The 22,804-nt window shown below is 35.5% G+C and overlaps 1 protein-coding gene across 4 annotated transcripts in view; it reads right to left on the bottom strand.

Annotated features, from left to right (window-relative positions):
* Positions 1 to 22,296, bottom strand: part of SPOCK3 (SPARC (osteonectin), cwcv and kazal like domains proteoglycan 3) — a 479,792-nt gene extending 457,496 nt beyond the window's left edge. For all 4 annotated transcript variants that reach the window (XM_021698836.1, XM_021698837.1, XM_021698838.1 and 1 more), the window contains exon 1: positions 22,108 to 22,296. In XM_021698836.1, coding sequence (XP_021554511.1) covers positions 22,108 to 22,296 — 189 coding nt within the window. The remainder of the gene's footprint in view (positions 1 to 22,107) is intronic.
* Positions 22,297 to 22,804: the final 508 nt, after the last annotated feature.

Here is a 22,804-nt window from a genome sequence, read left to right as displayed (position 1 = left end):
AGAGTACTTCTTTTTTTTTTTTTAAGATTTTATTTATTTATTTGACAGAGAGAGACACAGCGAGAGAGGGAACACAAGTGGGGGGGGCGGGGGGGAAAGAGAAGCAGGCTTCCCACAGAGCGGGGAGCCCGATGCGGGGCTCTATCCTGGTACTCCGGGATCATGACCTGAGCCGAAGGCAGACGCTTAATGACTGAGCCACCCAGGCGCCCAAAATAGAGTACTTCTTATTTGCTGTTCTTTATTTGACTTTTTTAAAAAGATTTATTCCTTTACCTTTCAACTACTGATGAAGATCTGGATCCAAGAAAAATTTTAATGATTTTAACTTAAATTATGTTTTCTTCTATTCCTTTGCTTCGGTAAGAGTGAAAGTTACATGGGTATGAGTAAACCATTTGATGTTGAACAGAGAATCAACAACCAAGGGTCGCATTTCTTCAGGCAGATTATTGTACATAACAATAACCTTATTCAATCCAAAATCCATGTACAATCATTTCAAATTGATACAACACAATTTTTTCAATGTTTATATAATGCCACTAGAAATCTTATAATCTAAGGTCCTAGAAATTGTGTCATAATGTCAAGGTATTTTTAAAAATTGCAGTAACTTTTTTTTTCAAGACATGTGACAAAATACAAAACAAATACAAGTATTACGAATTTACAAACTGTCTTAGAATGAATTTAAGAACTACCTTAAAATGTTTGGTTTGGCCATTACCCCCGCCTGTAAATGAAAATGCTGAAGTATAACCTACATGTAACCTCCAGGTGTTAATTCATAGTAATTTTAGTGCTCTCAGCAGCATGTCCTTGAATCATTTAGGTTTTTCATAGATGGCATAGTATCAGTTTATGCTCAGTGATAACATAGTAAATGGCAAATTGGCTCCTGTGGCTCTCAGTTCCATGCTAGGGAAATAGCTCTGTCCTTCTTCTGTAGCTTTTTGAAATAAACTCAGCCACTAATACGTGAGAATTCTTATTTCTAATTTTTACTCTTGGCATAAAATGAGCTTTTTACACGTGTAATTTCGTCCTATGTTTGTGCAAAGACGGATGTCATTCTGTGTGACATTGAGTCATAACGAGGTTATTTTACAATTTTACAGGTAAATTTATTTCCTGTAAAATTCCAAAAAAGCTCTAATTAAAAATAAACAGCCAGTTCATTTATAGCTATTGCAACCATTAATTATATGGCTGCATCTATTAACAATATAACAATAGTAATAAACAACTACCTTTAACCTTACATATCATGACTTTATTTAATCAAGTTTAAGGGCATATGGGAAAAGGAGAAGTTTTTCAGTATTTTCATACAAGAAAATAAAATCGTACCTAACTAAAATGTTCCCTTTTCTATTATTTTGCCATCATGTCTGATACCTACAAAATGGTACCTAATCTTCTTTTATTTCTTTTTTCCTGAACAGTAGTTAGATTGCAAACTTTTTCATTTGCTTCTTTTCTGATTAGAATTTGATTATTTTTATGTAACACAATTTTGTTGAATTGCATTTGAAATTACTATGATATTGCCATATTATAGATGTACAATAATGTATTCAAACGTTGAAATCATTCTTAAATCTTTTCTGCAGTCTATATGAAGATATTTTTAAGTATTTACTCTATTTTCTGCACGTCATTTAACAGCATTAGTGGTAACTTTAAAAATACATATGTTCTAAACACATGTTCTAAGTGATATTATAAAAGTAACTCTTCAAAAAATGTAGAAAACTTAAATATTTAACAAGAACTTTTTTTTGTTCTATGTCCTGTTTTTTTCCCACTAGTATCAGCTGCTGTTTAATGCTAAATAAGAAACTGGAGCTCTAGTTTGAAACATAAATACTATTGCCAGAACTATTCATTTAAATACAATGAAGAAAATAGAAATCTCCTTTCCCCTATGATCAATTTCAGTGTCAATTTGTTGGAGGAGGTCATTGAAAGGACATGACCACTGATTGAACCAAGAGCTGGACCAGGACATCAAAAGTTCTTTCCCTCCTCCCCGTTCTTAGAATGTACATTCTATCAACTATTCCCACACTAGGAGCCCATTCAAGGATGCAGCCTTGAGAGAGTAATGTGCTGTTGAGACCCTCTGCACCGTGTACACCACTGAACCCAGTGAAGGCATCTATAGAAACGTTTTCCCCTCCCTTTTCTTTTAAACCTTATTAAAGAGTAATTGGAGAAAATTGACAAATATAATTGTATATATTTAAAGTGCACAACACTATGATTTGATATACATATACATTGTGGGATGATTACCAAGATCAGGATAATTAACATATCCATCCACGTAGTTAACGTGTTCTTGTGAGAATGCTTAAGATCTAGTCTCAGCAACTTTTAAGTAAACAATACCATGTTATTAACTATAGGCATCATGCTGTACCTTAGATCCTCAGAACTCATTCTTCTTAGAACTGAAAGTTTGTATCCTTTGACCTACACCACCCCATTTCCCCGGCCCCAGCTGCTGGCCACCACCATTCTACTTCCTGTTGCTATAAAATCAGCTTTTCAGATGCTGACAGACAGATACAGAAAAATCTACTTGTCTTGGGGCACCCGCGACAAGCCTCATAAGTCAGTCCCTTGCCTATTAAACCTGCCACCCACAAATTGGAGTAGGCTGCCTTTTTCTTAAGTATCTCCTTGCCCTGCCAGTGCAGGGCCAGTTTTGAATTTCAGCAGGAAGAACTCCCAAGGTTGTGAACAAACAATTATAAATCACAACATTATGGTTTCAATATAACTAAATTCAACTACCTTGTATTACAAACCTCAGATCTAAAATCATAAGAAATAAAGCATTTAATCCTTGAATCTTTAAAAATTCTACCAAAGAGCACTAAATATAAACTATCATAATGTTAACAAACAACAAACTGTCACTATAAAAATTATACACTTCAAGATGACATTCCATCACATGCATTAGTTCATCTATTGCACTGCCAGCAAGACTGCATGATTCAAATACTATGAATTTTTATTACAATAACAATCAAAACACTTTAATCCTATACTACTACACTATAACATGCAATGGTAATATTCTGGGAATTAGAGCACGACTTGATTTCAAATTATGTCCAAAGGCCTCATTTCTGTTTTCAATTTTAGGGTATACATACTGCTTCCTTGATAGTTGGTTCGAGGTATCTTCCAAGATATAAATTTAGAAACGACTTTAAGAAAATAGCAAAGCATAACAGTAAAACCACTCAATACAAAGTGACTATAATTCTTGGTTTTTGCCTCATATTTGTTGTCATTACTGTTTCTTTTTTTAAGATTTTATTTATTTATTCATGAGAGAGAGAGAGAGACAGAGGGAGAAGCAGGCTCCAGGACCCTGGGATCATGACCTGAACTGAAGGCAGACACTTAACCTACTGAGACACCCAGGCACCCTGTTGTCATTACTGTTTTTACATAGTTTAAAATATAAAATATCCACAAACCATAGTTATTTTCTTTATCTTTCTCAAGTAACTTTATGTTACAGATTAAAAATCTTTCATTGGTATTTTAGATTCTCCTAAATTGAATGCATATCACAAACATTTTAAGATTACAAGTAAAAAGGAGGAGAGGTTTATGTGAGAAATAGTAATTTAAATTTCATTTGAGGTACTAAAAAATGTTATGTTCTTAATTCACAAAATAAAATATCAGGCTACATAGTATATATCTCAGAGCATTTGTATCTTTTCAACAGGTGTTTTCCAAATAATTGTTCTTAACATTGTATTTTTATTATAAAATCAGGTTAAGAAGTTTCCTTTCAACAGATGTTCTTCCAGAGTAAAGAAATCTCTATATATTTCCTTTTATATAATATTACACACAGTGAGTGAATCAATCATTTGGGTCTTAAGGGCAGTTTACTAATCTTTCCTTAGGACTCTCATTTTTAGAAAGTTTGAGTTTACACAAAAACAGGGGAAACTCCTTTTCCTAGCCTTGAAAGCTTGCTGTGAGGTGGCTAATTTCTGTGACAACTTATGGCAAAAATCCAGCAGCCTACTGTTGACATTTTCATAGTAATTATAGATCAGGAGTTGGCTGCTTAGAAGAGCAAAAATGTGTCACATATGACATGGCAAATCCTCGTTAATACTCTTTTTCTTCTTTTTTTTAAACTGTAGTTCAAAATTGGTGGTAAAAATCAACATTGTTCTTGTAAAATAAATGAAAGCTTAAATATAAAAATCAGATATTTAAGAAAGACTGTCTCAAAATTGGAATTGAACACAGGATCCATAGTGACATATTAAAAAAAAAAAAAACTGTAGGAAAAAAGGTAAAATGTTGTGATATCAACTAATAGCATTAACCTGGGTTTTGATTTCTATATTAATTCCTATAGTAGATCTGAAGAGAGCCAGTGACATCCTCATTCACTCACCCACATATTAATTTGTTTTATGAGTATTCCTTCTACACTCCTGGAGTGCAAGGCATAGGTCTCTTAGGACGCATGACTCTTTCCACTGCTAACAATTGCCCCTCAAGGTGTTCCAGGAGTTTAGGGAAGAGAAAGATTACATTTGACTGTGGAAATCACAGAAGAGATTAGGATAAAAGAGAATATAAAATGGGCCATGAAAAATGAGAAATATTAGGAAAGATAAATAATCAGGCAAAGGACTTCCATTCCAGATGCACAGCTCCTGAGAAAGCCACACAAAAAGCAGAATGTGTAGCAGGAAGACAGATGATAACTCAATTCGACCAGTGTGAAAAGTGCATGAAAGAAAAAATAAGGATGAGAAAGTAGATATGGTTCAGAGGCAGGACATGAAGGGCTTTTGGACTTGAGAATAGGAAATTTTTTTTGGATTTTATCTGGTACTGACATTTAAATAGAAAGCTCCTGGCAAGACCTGTCTGTTACCAGGAAGATCCCAGCTACCTCCCAAAGACCTCACACTGTGATATTACCTTGATGAATTTAACACCATCCAGGATCTGGCCTTCAGCCCTGACACCTCAGAAACCTGGTTCTGTCAGCAGAAAACACGTGTCAGCGTGACTGGTACATTCTCTCCCTGAGGCTGGGCTACATTAAAATCAGAAGTTTGCTAGGTGAGCATGGAATCAAAGACAGGATTTTTTTTGTCATCCAAATGTTACAGAACATTAGACCGACTTTAAAGTGACTGTTGTCTCTCTCTCCTGAGCACGGCCAAAGCTTGCCTACATGAATTGTTTTTCTCTATCTGATTTTAGACTCCTGATGAACAAGCTTCCTCCAAGTGTGTTTTATGATATTCAAACGGCTTACAATAACTCTAACAGACTTAGGACTCACATCCTCTCCCTCTAAGATGACTATACAAATGTATGAAGGGATCCATTATGTAGAAATTCCACAGTTTATCTCACAGAGGGTAATTCTATTCACAAATTTTTACAGGACAATTTATAGTTGCAGTTACATGCAGTCCTACTCTGTAATAAATGAAAGGATGAATGGAAGTTTTTGAACATAGGAGCAAAAAAATCAGAGCTATAATGTGGGGAAATTCATTTGTCAATGAAGCTTTAAATGCTACAGTCAAGGAAAAGCCTGAAAACATGAAAGTCCTATACAAGTCTAGCCTAAATGAGAGCTAATGATTTGAGCCAAGGAAGAGTGAGTTTGAATGAATTTGTGGATTTGAAAAGTACTGCAGAGAAGACCTTGACAGGACTTACACATGATTTGATTGGGAACAGTTGGGAGGGAAACACCAAGATACCTTCAATAAAACATTTCCTGTAATCCCAAGAGCATAAAAAAAAAATCTTTGCACAGCTTCAAGTTAAGATTGTCATAAATTCGGGGCGCCTGGGTGGCTCAGTTGGTTAAGCGACTGCCTTCGGCTCAGGTCATGATCCTGGAGTCCCGGGATCGAGTCCCGCATCAGGCTCCCTGCTCAGCAGGGGGTCTGCTTCTCCCTCTGCCCTCTTCCCTCTCATGCTCTCTGTCTCTCATTCTCTCTCTCTCAAATAAATAAATAAAATCTTAAAAAAAAAAAGATTGTCATAAATTCTATAGAAATGACTCTGTTGCACAACTCACCCATATCTATGTTATAAATAATCACAGCAGAGAATCATGAGTGACTTCTACATTGTATGCAAATTTGCATGTATCTGGTATCAGGACATTTTCTGGGAAAATGGTCATGGCTGTCCTCAAATTCTGAGTTTCTTTACTCCCCGATGATTAAGGATTTTTGGCCCAGAGGACTAGCTTCAGAAAAATGTTGGTTTAATAATTGTAGAAACACTTTATTAATTATGTTGTAGAATTAAACCTTAATATCAAACAACAGTACTACAGGGAGTTCTAAAATAAATATAAAAAACATCAGAGCATAGAAATAAATTTCTAGACCAAAATAAATATACATATACAAATTGCTTTAGTCTAATTATTACCTTATTCCAAATATCCCATTATCCCAAAGGTTTTATTTAAAAAACATTCTATTTGTTAAACGTGAAATGGAATTTACGGTGTTATTTTTTTGCCTTTTATTAATGCATTTGAACTCCAAAAAGAAAAAAAAGGTCTGTTAAAAAGAATCTGAATCTCTTTAAATAGCTGGTCAATTTTATGTACAAAGTTATTTCAGTTAAAAAATATAATATTTTGTGGTGCCTGGGTGGCTCAGTTGGTTAAGCGTCTGCCTTCAGCGCTTAAGCGTCCTGGGATCCAGCCCCCCTGGGACATCGGGCTCCCTGCTCAGCGGGGAGCCTGCTTCTCCCTCTCCTCCCTGCTTGTGCTCTCTCTGGCTATCTCTGTTGCTATCTCTGTCTCTCACAAATAAATAAATAAAATCTTTTAAAAATTATAATATATTAAAATACAAAAACTTGGAAAATATGCTACTTCAAATCTGTATAACACACATAATTCTATCATCATATGTTCTTTACACAGCTTATTTTGGTTTCTATGTGATTTAGCCAGTATCTACTAAAGAAAGAAAGTTAGTAATGAACATATAATTTATGTCCATTTTAAAAATCAATCTTAGATGTTTTCATATTGGATAGTTTTATGTGATACCAATATTGCTATGTCACTGTAAAAATTAAATTGTGGAATTCTTATCATGCCATCTAGAAGAAAGTTATTTAAATTTATAGTTTCATTCAAGTTAAAAAAAAAAGTTAAACTCACAAAATACAATAAAGAAGGGTTTTTGTTCAATGACAAATACAAATCAGAAACATCACAATCTAGTTCAACAACAAAAAAGTAAAAATTAAATTACTTCTTCAAGTAGAAGAATTAAAAACAAACGTGATTTAATTATACCTAAGACTATCCAATCCTAAAACTACCTACTACTTACAAGGACTATTCACAAAAACTTATTTTTGGAGTCCAAGGTGACAGGAAACTTGAAAGACATTCAAGGACATACAGGTAGACCAGTTAGAAGTCGGCAAATTGCTTTTAACTAAAAAATGATGGTGTGTGAACAGCAAAATAACTGTCCCAGGTCCCCATGGATATTAATTTTGCCTTAGACGTTGTTTGATGTTTTATTCTAATTCTTACCTTGGTACCAGGGGTACCAAGAGTAGCTCCAGAGGAACTTTTGTCACCTTTGACACTGATGGCAAGCTTCCTTTAGTGCTCTTCCAAATCCACACGTCAGAGCAAACAGCACCCATAAAGGGACACTCACTCTAAGAATAAACACAGGACTCTGGGCAGCAAAAGCCAGGTGGCTCTCTGCTATTCAGAGAAAACAAAGCAGTTCCGAAATTAGATTTCCAGCTCTCATTCACTGACCTATAAACTGCCGTGGTTTCCAATGATATTCAAACCTTGATCCATGGCATACACTGAAAATTAAATTCTTTGTCAAATATTTCTTATTCCCCCAAAATGCCGCAGGGTATTTTCCCCTATCTTGACTACTAATTTGTTACTTGAATTAAACATGTCATTTTCCATTGGCAATTTTCCCATGTTTAAAAAACAAAAAAATTTACTGGAAAATGTGTGAAATAAACAAAACAAAAACAAAACACCTTTTGATTCTGAAACAAATAACTTTAAATGACAATAACGTTAGTGAGCAAAGTTGGCATGTTTAATCAACAAGGAAGTCTGGGAATAATATACTGAAATGTGTTGATCCATGTAAAAACATTACTTTGCCTAAGGTTACTTTCAAATTCCACAGCTTCCAAATAAGCACTTCCTCAGTTACCAGTGTGAAGTGTGCCTCAATTCAGTTTCAGTAAGTAGAACAGTTCTTTAAAACCATAAAGTACATAACATCTCAACTCCAAGAAACTGTATTTCATGTCAAAGAAAATTTGCTTAGGTAATGCTAGCCTAATGTTTATTGGTACAATGTTCTAGAAAAGTTTTGCCTCCAGGAATGTTCATTTTAGATGAATCTGACTGCCTCAGGGACATTTATGGAGAGTGTCAGATGTTGCCAAGGGCACCTTAGACAGTCTTACTGGAAGGCTAGAAGGTTGCCTATAATTTCATACTATACTGTATGCCATGAAAGGCCTATAAATATTCTCCTGATATTCTAAAACTAGTTCTTCAGCAGATGCTAATACCATGTGCCAAAGCAATTAGCAAGCTCATATTTCAGAGTATCTTGCCTAGAGTACCCTATGTAAATATTTTGAAAGTCACAAAGTAGCCTGATGATAGAAAAGTAAAAGAGAGCTGTGATGAAGGGACTATCAAATTACTATATTTAGGACCTCTAGCTACTAAGCATTTTAGTGTATTCTGGAAGATAATGCCCTGTAATGTTTTATATATTTGGAGACACAATTAGATTAAGTTGTTGCATTTTTAGTGCCTCTCCTTCTTTCCATCCTGCTAAATAATGGGCCTTTCCTTATGCTAAGAATAAAAAACCTACAGAATTATCTGGAACACTCAACATGTTCCAATATTGACCATATAAATTTATTTTCATTTTTTATCAGAGAATATTTCATAGAACCACTTATTTCATATAAATATTTAGTATAAAATCTAGCATCAAATAAGCTCATTATTACTTGACTTCAATCAGTGCAAAACACAGAAATCACTGAATTTTGTTCACTCCATATTTTCTTCAGTCTGGCAGCTAATTAATCCTGCTACAAAACTCTAAAAACAGAGAATCCACTTTCAATGAAATAATTCATACTTAATAATTTTAATGAAGTTCTAGAAGGAAAAGTCTCCAGAATATATGTAAACAACAAAATAATTTTAAAAGTTAGAAACACGATGTTATGATGTTATGATGCAATTTCATTTCCTTTTAAGTCAATAGAATTACAACAGTCTTTGATATTCAACATGGAACACACAGAAAAATGAGTGATCTACTATGGACAGAAATTGGTAGGCCGCCTCAGCACCAATTCAACACTGATTACATTTGTTTATGTTTGATAATAATGTGTGAATTCCTGGTATTTAATTGTAAGAAATAATTCTTTTCTCCTTGTCTGTTTTTATCTACTTTGAAAATAAATTCACAACTGTAGGGGGTGGAAGTTAGGCACAATGACGCTTAACAGTTTCCAAAGATGCTATAGTACTTCTAAGCCAAGTAACACCCCTTGTACGAATAATTAGTAGTCCTCTTAACAGCCACTCCTGCCACCTAAGATATTCAGAATTTCATTGTGATATCAAAAAAATCACTAATAAAAATGCCAACTGTGTGCAACTGTCATATGTAGTATGCCTATAGGGATAAAAATTATTCTTTTTTTTAAGATTTTATTTATTTATTAGACAAAGAGAGACACAGCAGGAGAGGGAACACAAACTAGGAGAGTGGGAGAGGGAGAAGCAGGCTTCCTGCGGAGCAGGGAGCCCGATGTGGGACTCAATCCCAGGACCCTGAGATCATGACCTGAGCCGAAGGCAGACGCTTAACGACTGAGCCACCCAGGGGCCCCAAGATAAAAAATATTCTTTGAACAATACTGTGCAATGCAACTACTGGATTTTTATTCACTAATATGACTTATTCTAAAACTAATGAAAGGCAGACTACTAGAAGTCTTCTATTGTAGCTTCAAGATACAATTATCAAATTATAGTGAAATCATTGTCATCTTGTATACGTGAGTCTCCTTCAATAACTAATAAAAATTCCAAATCGTTATCAATGTAATGGTCTAGAGAAATGAAAATAAAGACAGTTATTGTGACCATTTAAAAGAACCAAATATAACATTTCAAAGGAGGGAGAAACAGTTTGAGTTGTTTGTAATGACTCATTCGAAGTGCCCAGCTGTTAATAAATAAGAATAAACAAACAGACAAACATGATCCTCAGAACTAGAGAAAGTAGGTTCAAATCTCACTAATCTTGGTCAGATTAATTAAGTTTATTGAAACTAAACTATCCCATTTATAAAAGTAGATTAATAATGTCTACTTTTATGTTCTTAAAAGATTATACTAAAAAAAACTCAATTGAAAAATGGGCAGTTCTTATAAAAATTTGAGAATTACCATATGATCCTACAATCCCAATTCTGAGCATATATCCAAAAAATTGAAAGCAGAATCTTGAGGAGATATGTAGACCCCCATGCTCATAGCAGCCTTTTTCATGATAGCCAAGATGTGGAAGCAATCCAAGTGACCATCAATAGATGAAAGAATAAAGAAATGTGGTCTAGACACACAACAGAATATTATTCAGCCATAAAAAGGAAGAAAATCCTGCCGTTTGCAACAACATGGATGAACTTTGAGAGTATTATGCTAAGTGAAATAAACCAGTCACAAAAGGACAATTACTGTATGATTCCACTTATATGAGATACCTAAAGTAGTCAAATTAATAGAAACAGAAAATAAAATGGTAATTGCCAGAGGCTGGGAGAGGGGAAAATGGGACGTTGTCGTTTAATGGATAGTGTTTCAGTTTTGCAAGATGAAAAAGTCCTGGACATTGGTTACACAATGGTGTGAATATACTTAAACACTACTGAATTGTGTACTTAAAAACAGATATGGTAAATGTTACATTATGTCTTTTTTACTACAATTAAAACTAAAATACTTCTTAAAGATTATACTAAATGGGATAATATATTTAAAGTGTCTGGCATATATTAGATACCCCAAAAACAGTATTTAGTATAGTATAGCATAGTACAGTATAATATAGTATTATTATAATGCAGTGTGTAAGGACAAGATAGTGGAGCCAAAATGCCAGTACTAGAGAGAATCCTGCTGATACCACCTGTCTAACTCTGGGCCCCAGTTTCCTTGCCTACATACTGAGATAATAATTGGGCCTTCCTTACAGGATTGTTACTAATTAATACATAAAAAACTTGTAATACTATGGGCATTAGATAAACTCTGTGAAACTGCTTGTTATTATTAGACTATTATTAATATCTACACAAGGAATAATCTGTCGTTACTTAATATTATATTTTCATATGTATTTTATTTCAAATATTTGCCTCTCTTGATATTTTGAATGAGTACATTTTTACCATTATCACTCCCTCTATTTATGAGTAGAACTTTAAGAGTACCTTATTCAAATAAAGTATAAAAATGTATTAATTTAAACTATTTTAAAAGCCATTTGATTAGAGTAACAGCTATTCATGAAATAAAATATTCTAATTCTTTCCAATTAAAGTGTACAATAAAGTTGCATTTGTTTTTATAAATATGAGCCTTTAGTTTCCCTGGCATCTTTTTTCCCATTTATATTATTTTGACATTTTAGTTGAGATATATATATATATATGTGAATATGAATATATATACATATGAATATATGTGATACACACAGAGGTAGATATAGATATCATATAAATTTAATTATTACATAATTAAAGATTTTTTATTTCAACACAATTAACACAGATGGTTAGTTTTCAAAAATAAAACAAGACAGAGGATATCCATTATAAAAAATAATCCAGCCAAGTTTAAATGTAGTTTATTTTACCTTGTATGTTCAGAAAACACAGATAAAGATATGGTATTATTTTATTGACAATATCCCAAAACAAACAACTGAAAATAAACACATTAGCATACAGTTAATTCCTAAATTAATATAAAGAGCTTAAAAGAAGGATATGGAGGGGAAAAAAAGACTTACATATTTGTTACTTGTTATTTGATTATGTGTAGAAAATATATATATATACTAAATTTAAGTCATTAGTAAATCAAACTATCAAATAATAGAACCTAACAAAATAATAAAATTACAGATTTCTGTAATGTCAAGGTACTTAATATTTTCTTTTGCATATTTAAACAGTATAACTTTAAAATCAATAATGTTGTTTCTAATGAAGCAGTCATGAAAACATAATATTGAATTTTACTGAATTATCCTTATTTTACAATAAGAATAATACTGATTAAAAGTATCCAAAGCACACAAACTACACATAAAAAAAAGAGTCTACCTCACTCAGATTCTAAAGATTTTTTTTTTATTTGTGATTACTTTTAAAACTATTAAATGGACCAATGAATTATCACGGTGCTATTTCCAAAGGAGGAAATAAAAATGTGTATTAGGCCATAATCTCTAGATTCTGAATAGACGAATCAGCTATAAATGTTCAGAAGTGGGAAACAATATTTTTGGCAAAGGTCATTATTTCCTTGATAGAGGAAGCAGCTTGTGAGTAGAATATCAAAAGCCAGGTGATTTCCAATGGAAGAATGTTGAGGAAAGCATCATCTTTTGGAAGAAATTACATGACTACAAAGGCAAAATGGTTTTATAAAGACTCTTTACCTTTCTACCATGTATATTTGTATGCTATATTATTATTATTATTAATTTACTTATAAGATATTCTAAATGTGAGCAAAATATTAAGCAAAAATTTTGTAATCACTTGTGAATGCCATGAATATATACATGAAAGAAAAATGAATACTAAAGTTTTCATTTTGCAAGTATGAGGAAGTATCAAGGATCTCTTATTAAAAAGAAAAAAAAAAAACCTTAACAAAATAATGCAATTCACCATCTCTGCTTATGACCCAGGCAAGGAGCTCAACCATCTCTTCTGTCAAGAAACAAACTCAGAAGCATAAAGCTTCTATGGCACTTCTGGCAAATCTTACTTTGTGCACCATCTTGTAACTCTCCCAGAGATACTAATGCTAAAGAGATTATTTTCTTTGCTTCCAGGACTAAAAGCTACATGAATCCAGCAATGGCATCATTTCTAGTACTATTCTAGGGAAAGGTACTTTGCATTTAATCATACTTGCCTTTTTTTTTTTTCTGCATTAGAGGAAATATAACCTTGTATAGAAATGGTCAATAAAAAGCAATACAGCAAATACAGAGAGTATTTTCTTTCAACTAAGGGGAACAACAAGTAGATTCTTTTTTTTTTAAGATTTTATTTATTTATTTGACAGAAAGAAAGAGAGACAGAGAGAGAAAGAGCAGGGGGGTGAGAGGGAGAGGGAGAAGCAGACTACCTGTTGAGCAGGGTGCCTGATGTGGGACTTGATCCCAGGACCCTGGGATCATGACCTGAGCTGAAGGCTGGCGCTTAATCAATTGAGCCACCCAACAGCAAATAAATTCTAATTACTTCCCACCAATCACATTACCTATCTGGACCTCTGACCAAAGATCCATAACTTAAAAAAAAAAATGTTTTCACAGAAGATAATGCTAAATGATTTCACTAGAAAAATAGGACTTGTCATCAGAGGAAGGCTCTCCTTAAAAATCTATGTGGATGTTCTTCTTTGATCTGACCTCCAACATTTCCTCTTAGATATTAGCAAACTACTATTCCCTCAAGCTCCTACATCCAGAACCTTAGATACTGGATGCTCCAGTTCTACTCTGAAGAGAGGAGAGAGGGGTAATCTGATATTAGGGAGGGAACAAGACAGAAGGCAAGGCAAACAATTAATGGGAATTGACAAAAATTCCTATCCATGGGCACAGGGAATAATTTCAAGAGACACTTAGATGGATGAAACAGACATAGTTGTTACCAATATTTTCCTCCTGGTACCTGGCTTTGCTTTCCTTCTTTTACTGTTAATCCTTTCCCATTAGAGATGACATTCCACAGCCTCCCTATTAGCTAGGTGTAGCCATGTCACTGAGTTCAGGTCTGTGAAATACACACACAAGTCATGTGTGACAACTTCCAGATAACTTCTAGGGTAAGCTGCATATCCTAGACTTTCTCTTCAATCCTTCCTGCTGGGTAGGAAATGACAACTGATGATAGAAAACACTGAGAGAATAACCCTGAAAGTTCAGACCTGGACAACTCATTTCGTCAAGCTCACTTCAACCATTACATGGTTGGGAAATAAAATTCTATTTTAATTCAGGCATGTTGAGTCAGAACCCCCGTTTTGCAAGAACTTAACCTATCTCTGACTAATGCACTGGCAATTGTAGGTGAGGCAGAAGTCAAAGACATAAATCTGGACTATCTGTAAAATATCTGGATTCAGCCACTCAACCATTAAATGAAGTGCAGTAGTTGAAAAAGTGGGAAGATATTGGTGTTTAACATTACTTAGTAGGCAGCAAAAAATATTTAAAGACTTTAGAGCAAAAATTTATGTGGCCAAAGAGAAACTATAGGAAAAGAATTGGTTGAATTGGCAGAGGGATTGCCAAGATGCATATAATTCCCATCTACTGTTACCACTCTAAAATTGAACATGACAGTTTTGGCACAGCATTTCCATTTTAGAGCGTTTGAAACTTATGGACTAAACCAGTTTAGTACTTGAAACTTTATATTTTATATAAAATTAAATTTTCATTCACATTACAGAACTGGGCTGGCAGTGGTCAGAAATGGAAATGGTCAATAAAAAGCAATACAGTTCTAAAAGTCTTTACTTAAGGACTGTACAGATGGCAATGCAGATTTAATATAATGTTCTTTTATTCATTAAATACTTTTCTAATGCTAACTTCGAGCCTGTCACTATGCTCACGCTAAGTGAACTGTAGGAATTTTTTAAGATTTATTTATTTATTTATTTATTTATTTATTTATTTATTTATTTATTTTTCATTTGAGAGAGAGAGAGCGAGCATAAGCAGGAGGAGGGGAGAGAGAGAAAGAGAAAGAGAATCCCAAGCAGACCACACACTGAGCACTAAGCCTGATGCAGGGCTCTATCTCACAACTCTAAGATCACGACCTGAGTGGAAACCAAGAGTTGGATGCGTAACCAACACACAGCACCCCTGAACTGTAGGTTTTTTTGAGGGGAAAGAGACTACAATCTCTAACTGTAGGGAGTTCAGAGTCTAATAAGGAGCAGAATCTGTAAACGAGGAGAGGTAGAAAGAGTAGAAAAAAAATGAAAGAATGTTCATAAATGGCAAAAATGTAGGTAAATACTCTAAGACCTCATAGGAGTTGGATGGTGTATGTAGAAGATTCACATATCAGACTTTAGAAAATAAATACATAAAATATAACAAAATATTTCTAGTCCAGATCATGAAAACTAAAGTTGCAGAAGAACGTAAAATGTTACTCTGAGTCAGAATCCTGAGATCTAAAAGCAGTCTTACCACAGTCTTATTGTAAGAGTAGGAAAATAGATGCTTCAAAGCAATACATGATGTTCTTTTGGTATATCAGGTAAAAAGTTTAAGCATGTAATCACAAGCAAGCTGACTTCTCGTAACAACCAGAAAGGCATGTGGTGACCACACATAAACAGGAAAGGAGATTGTGCTTGCAATTTGTGAGATGCGGTAAACTTAACTAGGGGAAACAAACAAACAAACCCCAAAACATGTCTTAACAACATTTTAGAGGGAGTGTCTGTTTTCTAATTAGCATGTAAAAAATATCTGTAATATGATATATAATCACTTTGTTTTCCTGATGATTTCACCTGTTACTTATTTGAAGACATACACAAAGTATATATATAATACGTACATATTTATGCAGTAGATGGACTAAATTTTGTACTCAATTCAGATGGGATCTGACAATGTAATACCAGTTCTACCTGACAGTCCCTTCCCAGACACCAGTAGATCAGTGGGTATTCTCTGACCTGCTTTCCTCTTGTAACATCTGACTTGACAAAACCAGTCTTAACTAGTGGGTATGGTGGTGGTGGTGGTGGTAGTGGGTGGGTTAAGAAACAGGGAGCAGAGCTTGTACCGCAACCATGGCTTAACTGGGACTCAGATGTCATGGACTGGGGTCACAATACCGCATGGGGCTAGCCCTTGGCTGCTGTAGTAACTCACTAGCCCCAGAATCTTCAAAGACTGCCTATTGCTTCTCTGATAGTCAATTGCTTCTCCCTTGATTGAGTCCTCTAATGATTTAAACAATATGAACAATAATCGAATATAGAAAACATCGCCTGCTACAGTCTTTACCACGTCTGATCTGCAAATATGAACACTATGTATGGTATATACACTTTCATGGATTTGTAAATACAGTGTGGCCTATAGTCATCAAAAGATCAAAAGAGAAAAAAAGATCAAAAGAAAGAGAGAAAAACACCTGTGGGAATGCAGCAGATTAACTGTGAAGAATTGCCAAGGACAGCCTGTGCTCAACTGTGATAAAATATATGGAATGGTTACCACAGTTAAAAATATTGTTTCACAGTGAGAAACACTAAAAATGTACTTTTTAAAATCAGAATTAGATATTCATTCTTGAGAAAGTGTTCCTGAACAGAGAGAATAGTGGTTTGATTTGTTCGGTTTCTCCAATTATTAATAATTCTTTATTTTTGTTACATATTGTTGAAAAGTAAAGTAGTAAAATTTTCCTTCCTACTATTAGCACACACCAAAGGTAATCATTTCACAATATATATGAATATGAAATCATCACATTGCAAACTTAAATATCTACAATTTTGTCAATTATATCTTAACTAAGAAAATTAATTTTAAGGTACCACAAAGGAGAAGCCCTCATGCTAAAGGTATGCTGGCTGCTCAGGAAATAAAACCAGGGTGCATCGTAAATTTAAGGAAAGTACTGAGAGAGTATTCTTTAAAGATTCTGTTTGAATCTTAATGCCTTTTAAAGCAATGAAATACTTTACTTGGAGTAGGCATAGAAACCAACTGTTCATTTACTAACTAATAGCAGTAAAAGTTGATAGACTCCCAGGGGGCTTTACTCCTCTGTAGCCACTAAGTTGCAGGAAATATCCCTCCCCATCAGCCATTATCTCTCAAATAAACTGTATACTCTACTAAAATGAAACGTCAACTCAGATGAGAAAAGGATATAAAAAGAAAAAAAAAAGTTAAGAACAGTTACCTTACTATCCAATATATCTAATCAGGCATTTTAAAAGTCAACTTCTAATTTGAGTGCCTCTGAGACACTTAAACCTGTATTTTATTTTTTTTTAAGATTTTATTTATTTATTTGAGAGAGAGAGAATGAGAGACAGAGAGCATGAGAGGGAGGAAGGTCAGAGGGAGAAGCAGACTCCCTGCCGAGCAGGGAGCCCGATGCGGGATTCGATCCCGGGACTCCAGGATCATGACCTGAGCCGAAGGCAGTCGCTTAACCAACTGAGCCACCCAGGTGCCCCTTAAACCTGTATTTTACATTTTCACACCACTTTGGATGTCCTTTAACTTAAGGTTGATTTTTTAAAGTCAAATTGTAAGACTTTTTTATTACTTTCGATATATCTAAGGGGTATTAAAAACTACTTAAGGAATAAGTGTAAACTGAAGTTGATTGTGGGCTTTCCAAGAAGAATGGCAACCATTTCTTAAAACAATGTTCAAAATGAGCCCCAGGTTTTCCTTTTTCCGTTTTGTAAGATGATGGGGTTGTGGTTATGATTTTCTTTAAGACTCTTTTTTTAGAGGAGTTTAGGTTCACAGAAAAAATTGAGAGGAGGGTACAGAGATTTCCCATATACCTCATGTCACCACAAAACCATAACCTCCCCATTAGGAACAGTCGGTACCAGAGTGCTACATTTGTTACAATAGATGAACCTACACTGACACATCATAGTTACTCAAAGTCTATAGTTTACCTTAGAGTTCACTCTTAGGGCTGTACTTTCTATGGGTTTGGGCAAATATATAATGGTATGAATCAACCATTATACAAATATACAGAATATTTTCACTGCCCTAAAAATCCTCTGTGCTGCACCTGTTCATCCCTCCTCCCACCCACTCCCCCCACTCCCAGGTATTTTTATTAAAAAATAAATTTAATCAGGAGTATTTGAATGTCAGTGTATGGGTACAGTTCTGATTTTATTATGTGAGTTATCTGAAATTAGCATGGCCATCATTGCCACTTACACTTTTATTATATTGCTTCCAACATATAGTATCTCTTTCTGTCATTCTTAATTACAGCATGTATTTTAGTGAAGTCATAATATTTAAGATTGATAAAAGTATTATATCATTCATTATCAATTAATTCATTGGTTTCCAAATTCCATACTCATTTATTACATGATTAAGGGTATAACTGAATTAACTTATAAATAACAAATATTTGAAATATGCAATATATAGACATTTGATTCAGGAACTAATGATTTTGTTTTCTTATAATGATCTCAAATTTCAATTCTCCTAATAGGCATGTATATATTTATACATGCAAGATTAGGGTGAAGGAATTCCTTACACCTGTTCTTGGTAAGGGTAGTATTCCCACAATTACTCCACTGGGGAATCTAGTGTTCTTGATTTTATCACTACTCACCAGAACTAAAAAAGTAGTAAATGTCATGTAACCAGTGTATTTACTAAATATATCTTGTTGTTGAAAGTTTTTTTGTTTGTTTGCTTTATTTTAAAATCATATATTTATACTCTAAACATAACATTCTGGTTCTATCTACTATACTTATTTTTAAATGAGTTGACTTCTCTGTATCTTTAAGTTAAACTTTTATATTTCCTAAAACATAGGAGTTAGAATATCCACAGGACTTTTTATACTACTTTGCAAGAGAATAAGTTTTCTGTCTATATAATTACATTCTGTACACTTTAAAGGGCAGCAAAACTTTATTCAAAGAGCATTGCTAGTATAAAGTGGTCAAAATTATTTGAAGCTTCTTCTATGTTAAGCTTGGCTTTGGTTTAATTATTTCTCTATGATTTATATTGAGGAAATTGAGAAAATGAGTCATCAATGGCAGTGCTTCCTATGTTCATCTACTCTCACATAATACTTGCTTTCCATGCTCCTGATTCCTAAAGCTTTATTATACATAACATATAGTTGTATATTTCTATTGCATATAATATGTAAAAAGTATATCTATCTTAAAAACCATTCAATTAAATATAATGATGGATTGCATTTTCAAATATTATTCAAAATAGTTTTCAAATATAATTCAAAAGAAGATACAGTTCAAACTTTCATTAAGGAGTTACTTGTCAAATAACATTGCTTGTGTAAAATAGTCACATGAAGAAAGGTAAAGGTTAATTCTAGTCTTGGTTATGCTTAGCTATTCCAAAGCTTTTTTTTTTTATAAATAAAATTAACTATTTTTTTAGCAGAGAAAAGTAAACATAAGTACTTCAGTTAAATTGTTTCTAAAAGAAGAGGTTGATTACCTAGTCCCTTTGCCTTGGTATAAACTAAGTATGCAAATCCATTACTTAAGATATCAATGCTGATGCAGAACATTTAAAGGTAGATTCATGCAGCATAAACATATTTCAGGCAATGCCTCATAACCATGGGCTTCCAAACAAAAATGAAAAAATAAACAAATCTTAAAAGATACAGGGAAAAAAAAAAAAGCTAATGATTCCCAGTAAGGGAAAAACAATCTGTACATTAGCAGTGAGATGGATAGTCTAAATACGGATTCTAAGTTGAATTGAGTTGAGATGTCACACTATCACCATACATTTTATCATGTTAAGAATAAGCAACAGGTGGTTAAAAGGGGGGAAAAGATAGCACTTATCTCCTCCATGCCCTCCAGAAGTTATCTTTACAAAAACATAATTACCTCACTAAAATGGTAATGCTAAAACCTGATATACTTTTAAAATAAATAATTATTATATATTCATTATTGCATGTGCTTCAAAACAGATATTTGCTAAAAATATTTCAGTAAGTCCTTTACTTAAATTTAACATATAATTTTAATGCCCCCGCCCCCCAGAGATCAAGTAAGAATAAGTGAAAGTGCTATAGCAATAAAATGCTCTACTCTGTGTCTATAGAAGTTGGCTGAATAATTCCTGGAATATTTAATTATTTCAGGCAACTCACCTTGCCTCCATAGTTTAAATCAAACACATTTACAAACTGCTCAAGTATAACTGGTTGTTCTTAATAATTCAATAAAGAAATTTGAATAAAGTCAGAGAAAGATATTGAAGATTTAAAATATATTTTATTTTTTAATTTTTTTATTTTATTATGTTAATCACCATAAGAAAGCCTAACATTTATTTTAAAAGATTTTCAAGCAGCCATTAATAAATAAAACATCATTATGTGAAGCATTGTTCAAATAATGACAAAATCTTCAACATTTTTTTTTTTCCAAATGAGGATATGATAAGCAGAAATTCTTCCCCAGGTTTAGAAATATCTCATTTGCTTGCTTGCTTTTTTGGTTGTATTCAATATTAGCATAAACTTAAATAAAACGAATGTGTAAAGGATTTCAGTTGGCACTAAAATGATGTTTAAGCTTTGTTCATAAAGCATGTAAGACAAAGCCCTCCATTAAGTATTGTCATTATCATTACCATTTTTCATCCCTGTACCCATACCTCGTATCAATGAGCTACATCTAATTTTGAAGTAAAAATTAGCGTCTCTTCAGGAATCCCTCTGCCAGAATCAGCTACGGGTTTTGGCTCTTCAGTTAATTCCTGCGAGGGGTGTTGGGAGAAGGGGCTAGAGGAGCCAAGACGAAAACTAATCTAAGCTTCCATTTATTTTCTCACATCGTGACAGTGTGAGCTGATGAACGAAGTTAACTCATCTCCACGTAGGGCAGTGCGGATGGACTCCCCAAGAAATTCTCAAAAATGTCACAGTAAAGGTTGGCAATGTGTCTGTGAATCACTCTCGCTTCCTTTCAGGCCTTCCGGGTTTTAAAGGGTGGGCTGGGGGCGGTAATCAACTGCCAGGGCGGCCACCTCGCTGGGACAACCAAGTTGAATGCTTGGAGGTGAACTGCGCTTGAGGCCGGCTGCTCGATTCAGATCGGGTGGGAAAAAATGACTGGGAAGTCACGGCCACTGACTCCAAGGCAAACAAACGTCTCAAAACCTGCCTCGGTCTTAATAACCCTGGAGGAAACTCCCCAGGGGAGTCTACAGTTTAACCCTTTCAGAGCTACCACCTACGGAAGTCCCCCCTTCACGACACCCCCTCACCCGGCGGATTTTCCGGCAGGGAGTCAATTCGGAATAAAAAGGGATCGACTGCGTTGTAAACATGTTCTGTGTTAAAGTTAATGCTGAAGCACAAATCTGATCATCAATTTTATGTAATCAGGAGCAGTTCAACTTCTGCCCACTGGTGCGGCCAAACAACCTCCCACCCCTTGGAGAGCCGGCATTTATAAATCTTACATCTTCCTACCTCCTCCCTCAAATTCCTTAATGGACCATTAGTAATGGGATCGATCCTGGTTACTTTAGTGGCAATACATCGCAAAGGCGCATCTACTGTGTTTACTATTGCCAGAAACACCATTCAAAAGTTGAGAAGGTAGAGCCAGCACTTTGCAAACCTTTGGGGGCCGAGGGAGGTGAGGAGGTACAGTGGGAGAGTGCGGAGGTAGGAGGCAAGCGGGAACCTGGTGAGACCTGAACTCCCGGGCGGCCAGCAAGCAAGCCTTTCCCGTGCACTCGCCGGGAGGGGGTCATCGAAACTGCCAACTTCTCCAGCCCCCGAGCGCCGCCGTGGCACCCCGAACCCCTCACTTCGAAAAATCGAGCCCACTGCCCACCCACCCCCCAGCCGCCGCGGCCCCCGCCTGGGAGCAGCGCGCTCTTGTGTCCGGGGATGGGGGTGCGCAGCACTTACGTCTCGGAATTTGTTCCACTGTCCGACTTCCTTGTCATACTGAGAGATCGTGGTGAGCCATTGTTTATCGTCCAGAAAATTACCGCCGTCCGACCGCCCGCCGGCCGCAGCCACCGCCGCGGCAGCTGCGAGAGCCTGACTGCACCAAGCGGCTGCACACACACACAATACGGCTGACACCTTGAGCATCTGGGAAAGGAAACACAACCGGGGCGGGGGGGGGGGGGGGGGCAGTGTCAAACAAGGGATAAGAAGACCAGGATACCCGGGAATACATGCATCAGCGACGACGGGGGTAGAGGGAGGAGGAGACAAGCAGGGACAGGGTGCCCCCTCCCCGTAGGTTTTACCCCCAAACCCGGGCACTCACACACACGCAGACCCGCAGACCCGGGGGAGGAGAGGTGGGTATAAGGGAGGAAGCCCCAGCTGCAGCACCCCGACCGGGCAAAAGAATGCTTCCAGGCACATCACCTTGCTGTGAGCCTGCACTGAGCTCGCAGCTCCTGCTGGAAATGCAGCCTGGCTCTGACAACTCGCTGCTTTCAGGAGCTGCTGCTCGCGCCGCTGTCTGGAGCGGTCCACTCAGCTCTCTGCGCCAGGCGCGCTCCCCTCATCTCCACCTCCCCCCGCGCGCTGTTCTCTCGCTTACTCCCCTTGCTTCACCCCTCCCTCCCCCAGCTCCTTTTTTAAATTT

This window comes from Neomonachus schauinslandi, chromosome 2 (genome assembly GCF_002201575.2).
Source record: "Neomonachus schauinslandi chromosome 2, ASM220157v2, whole genome shotgun sequence".
Taxonomy (NCBI): Eukaryota; Metazoa; Chordata; class Mammalia; order Carnivora; family Phocidae; genus Neomonachus; species Neomonachus schauinslandi.
The sequence above is the reverse complement of the archived record's forward strand: the minus strand, read 5'-3'. Positions and strand labels throughout refer to the sequence as shown.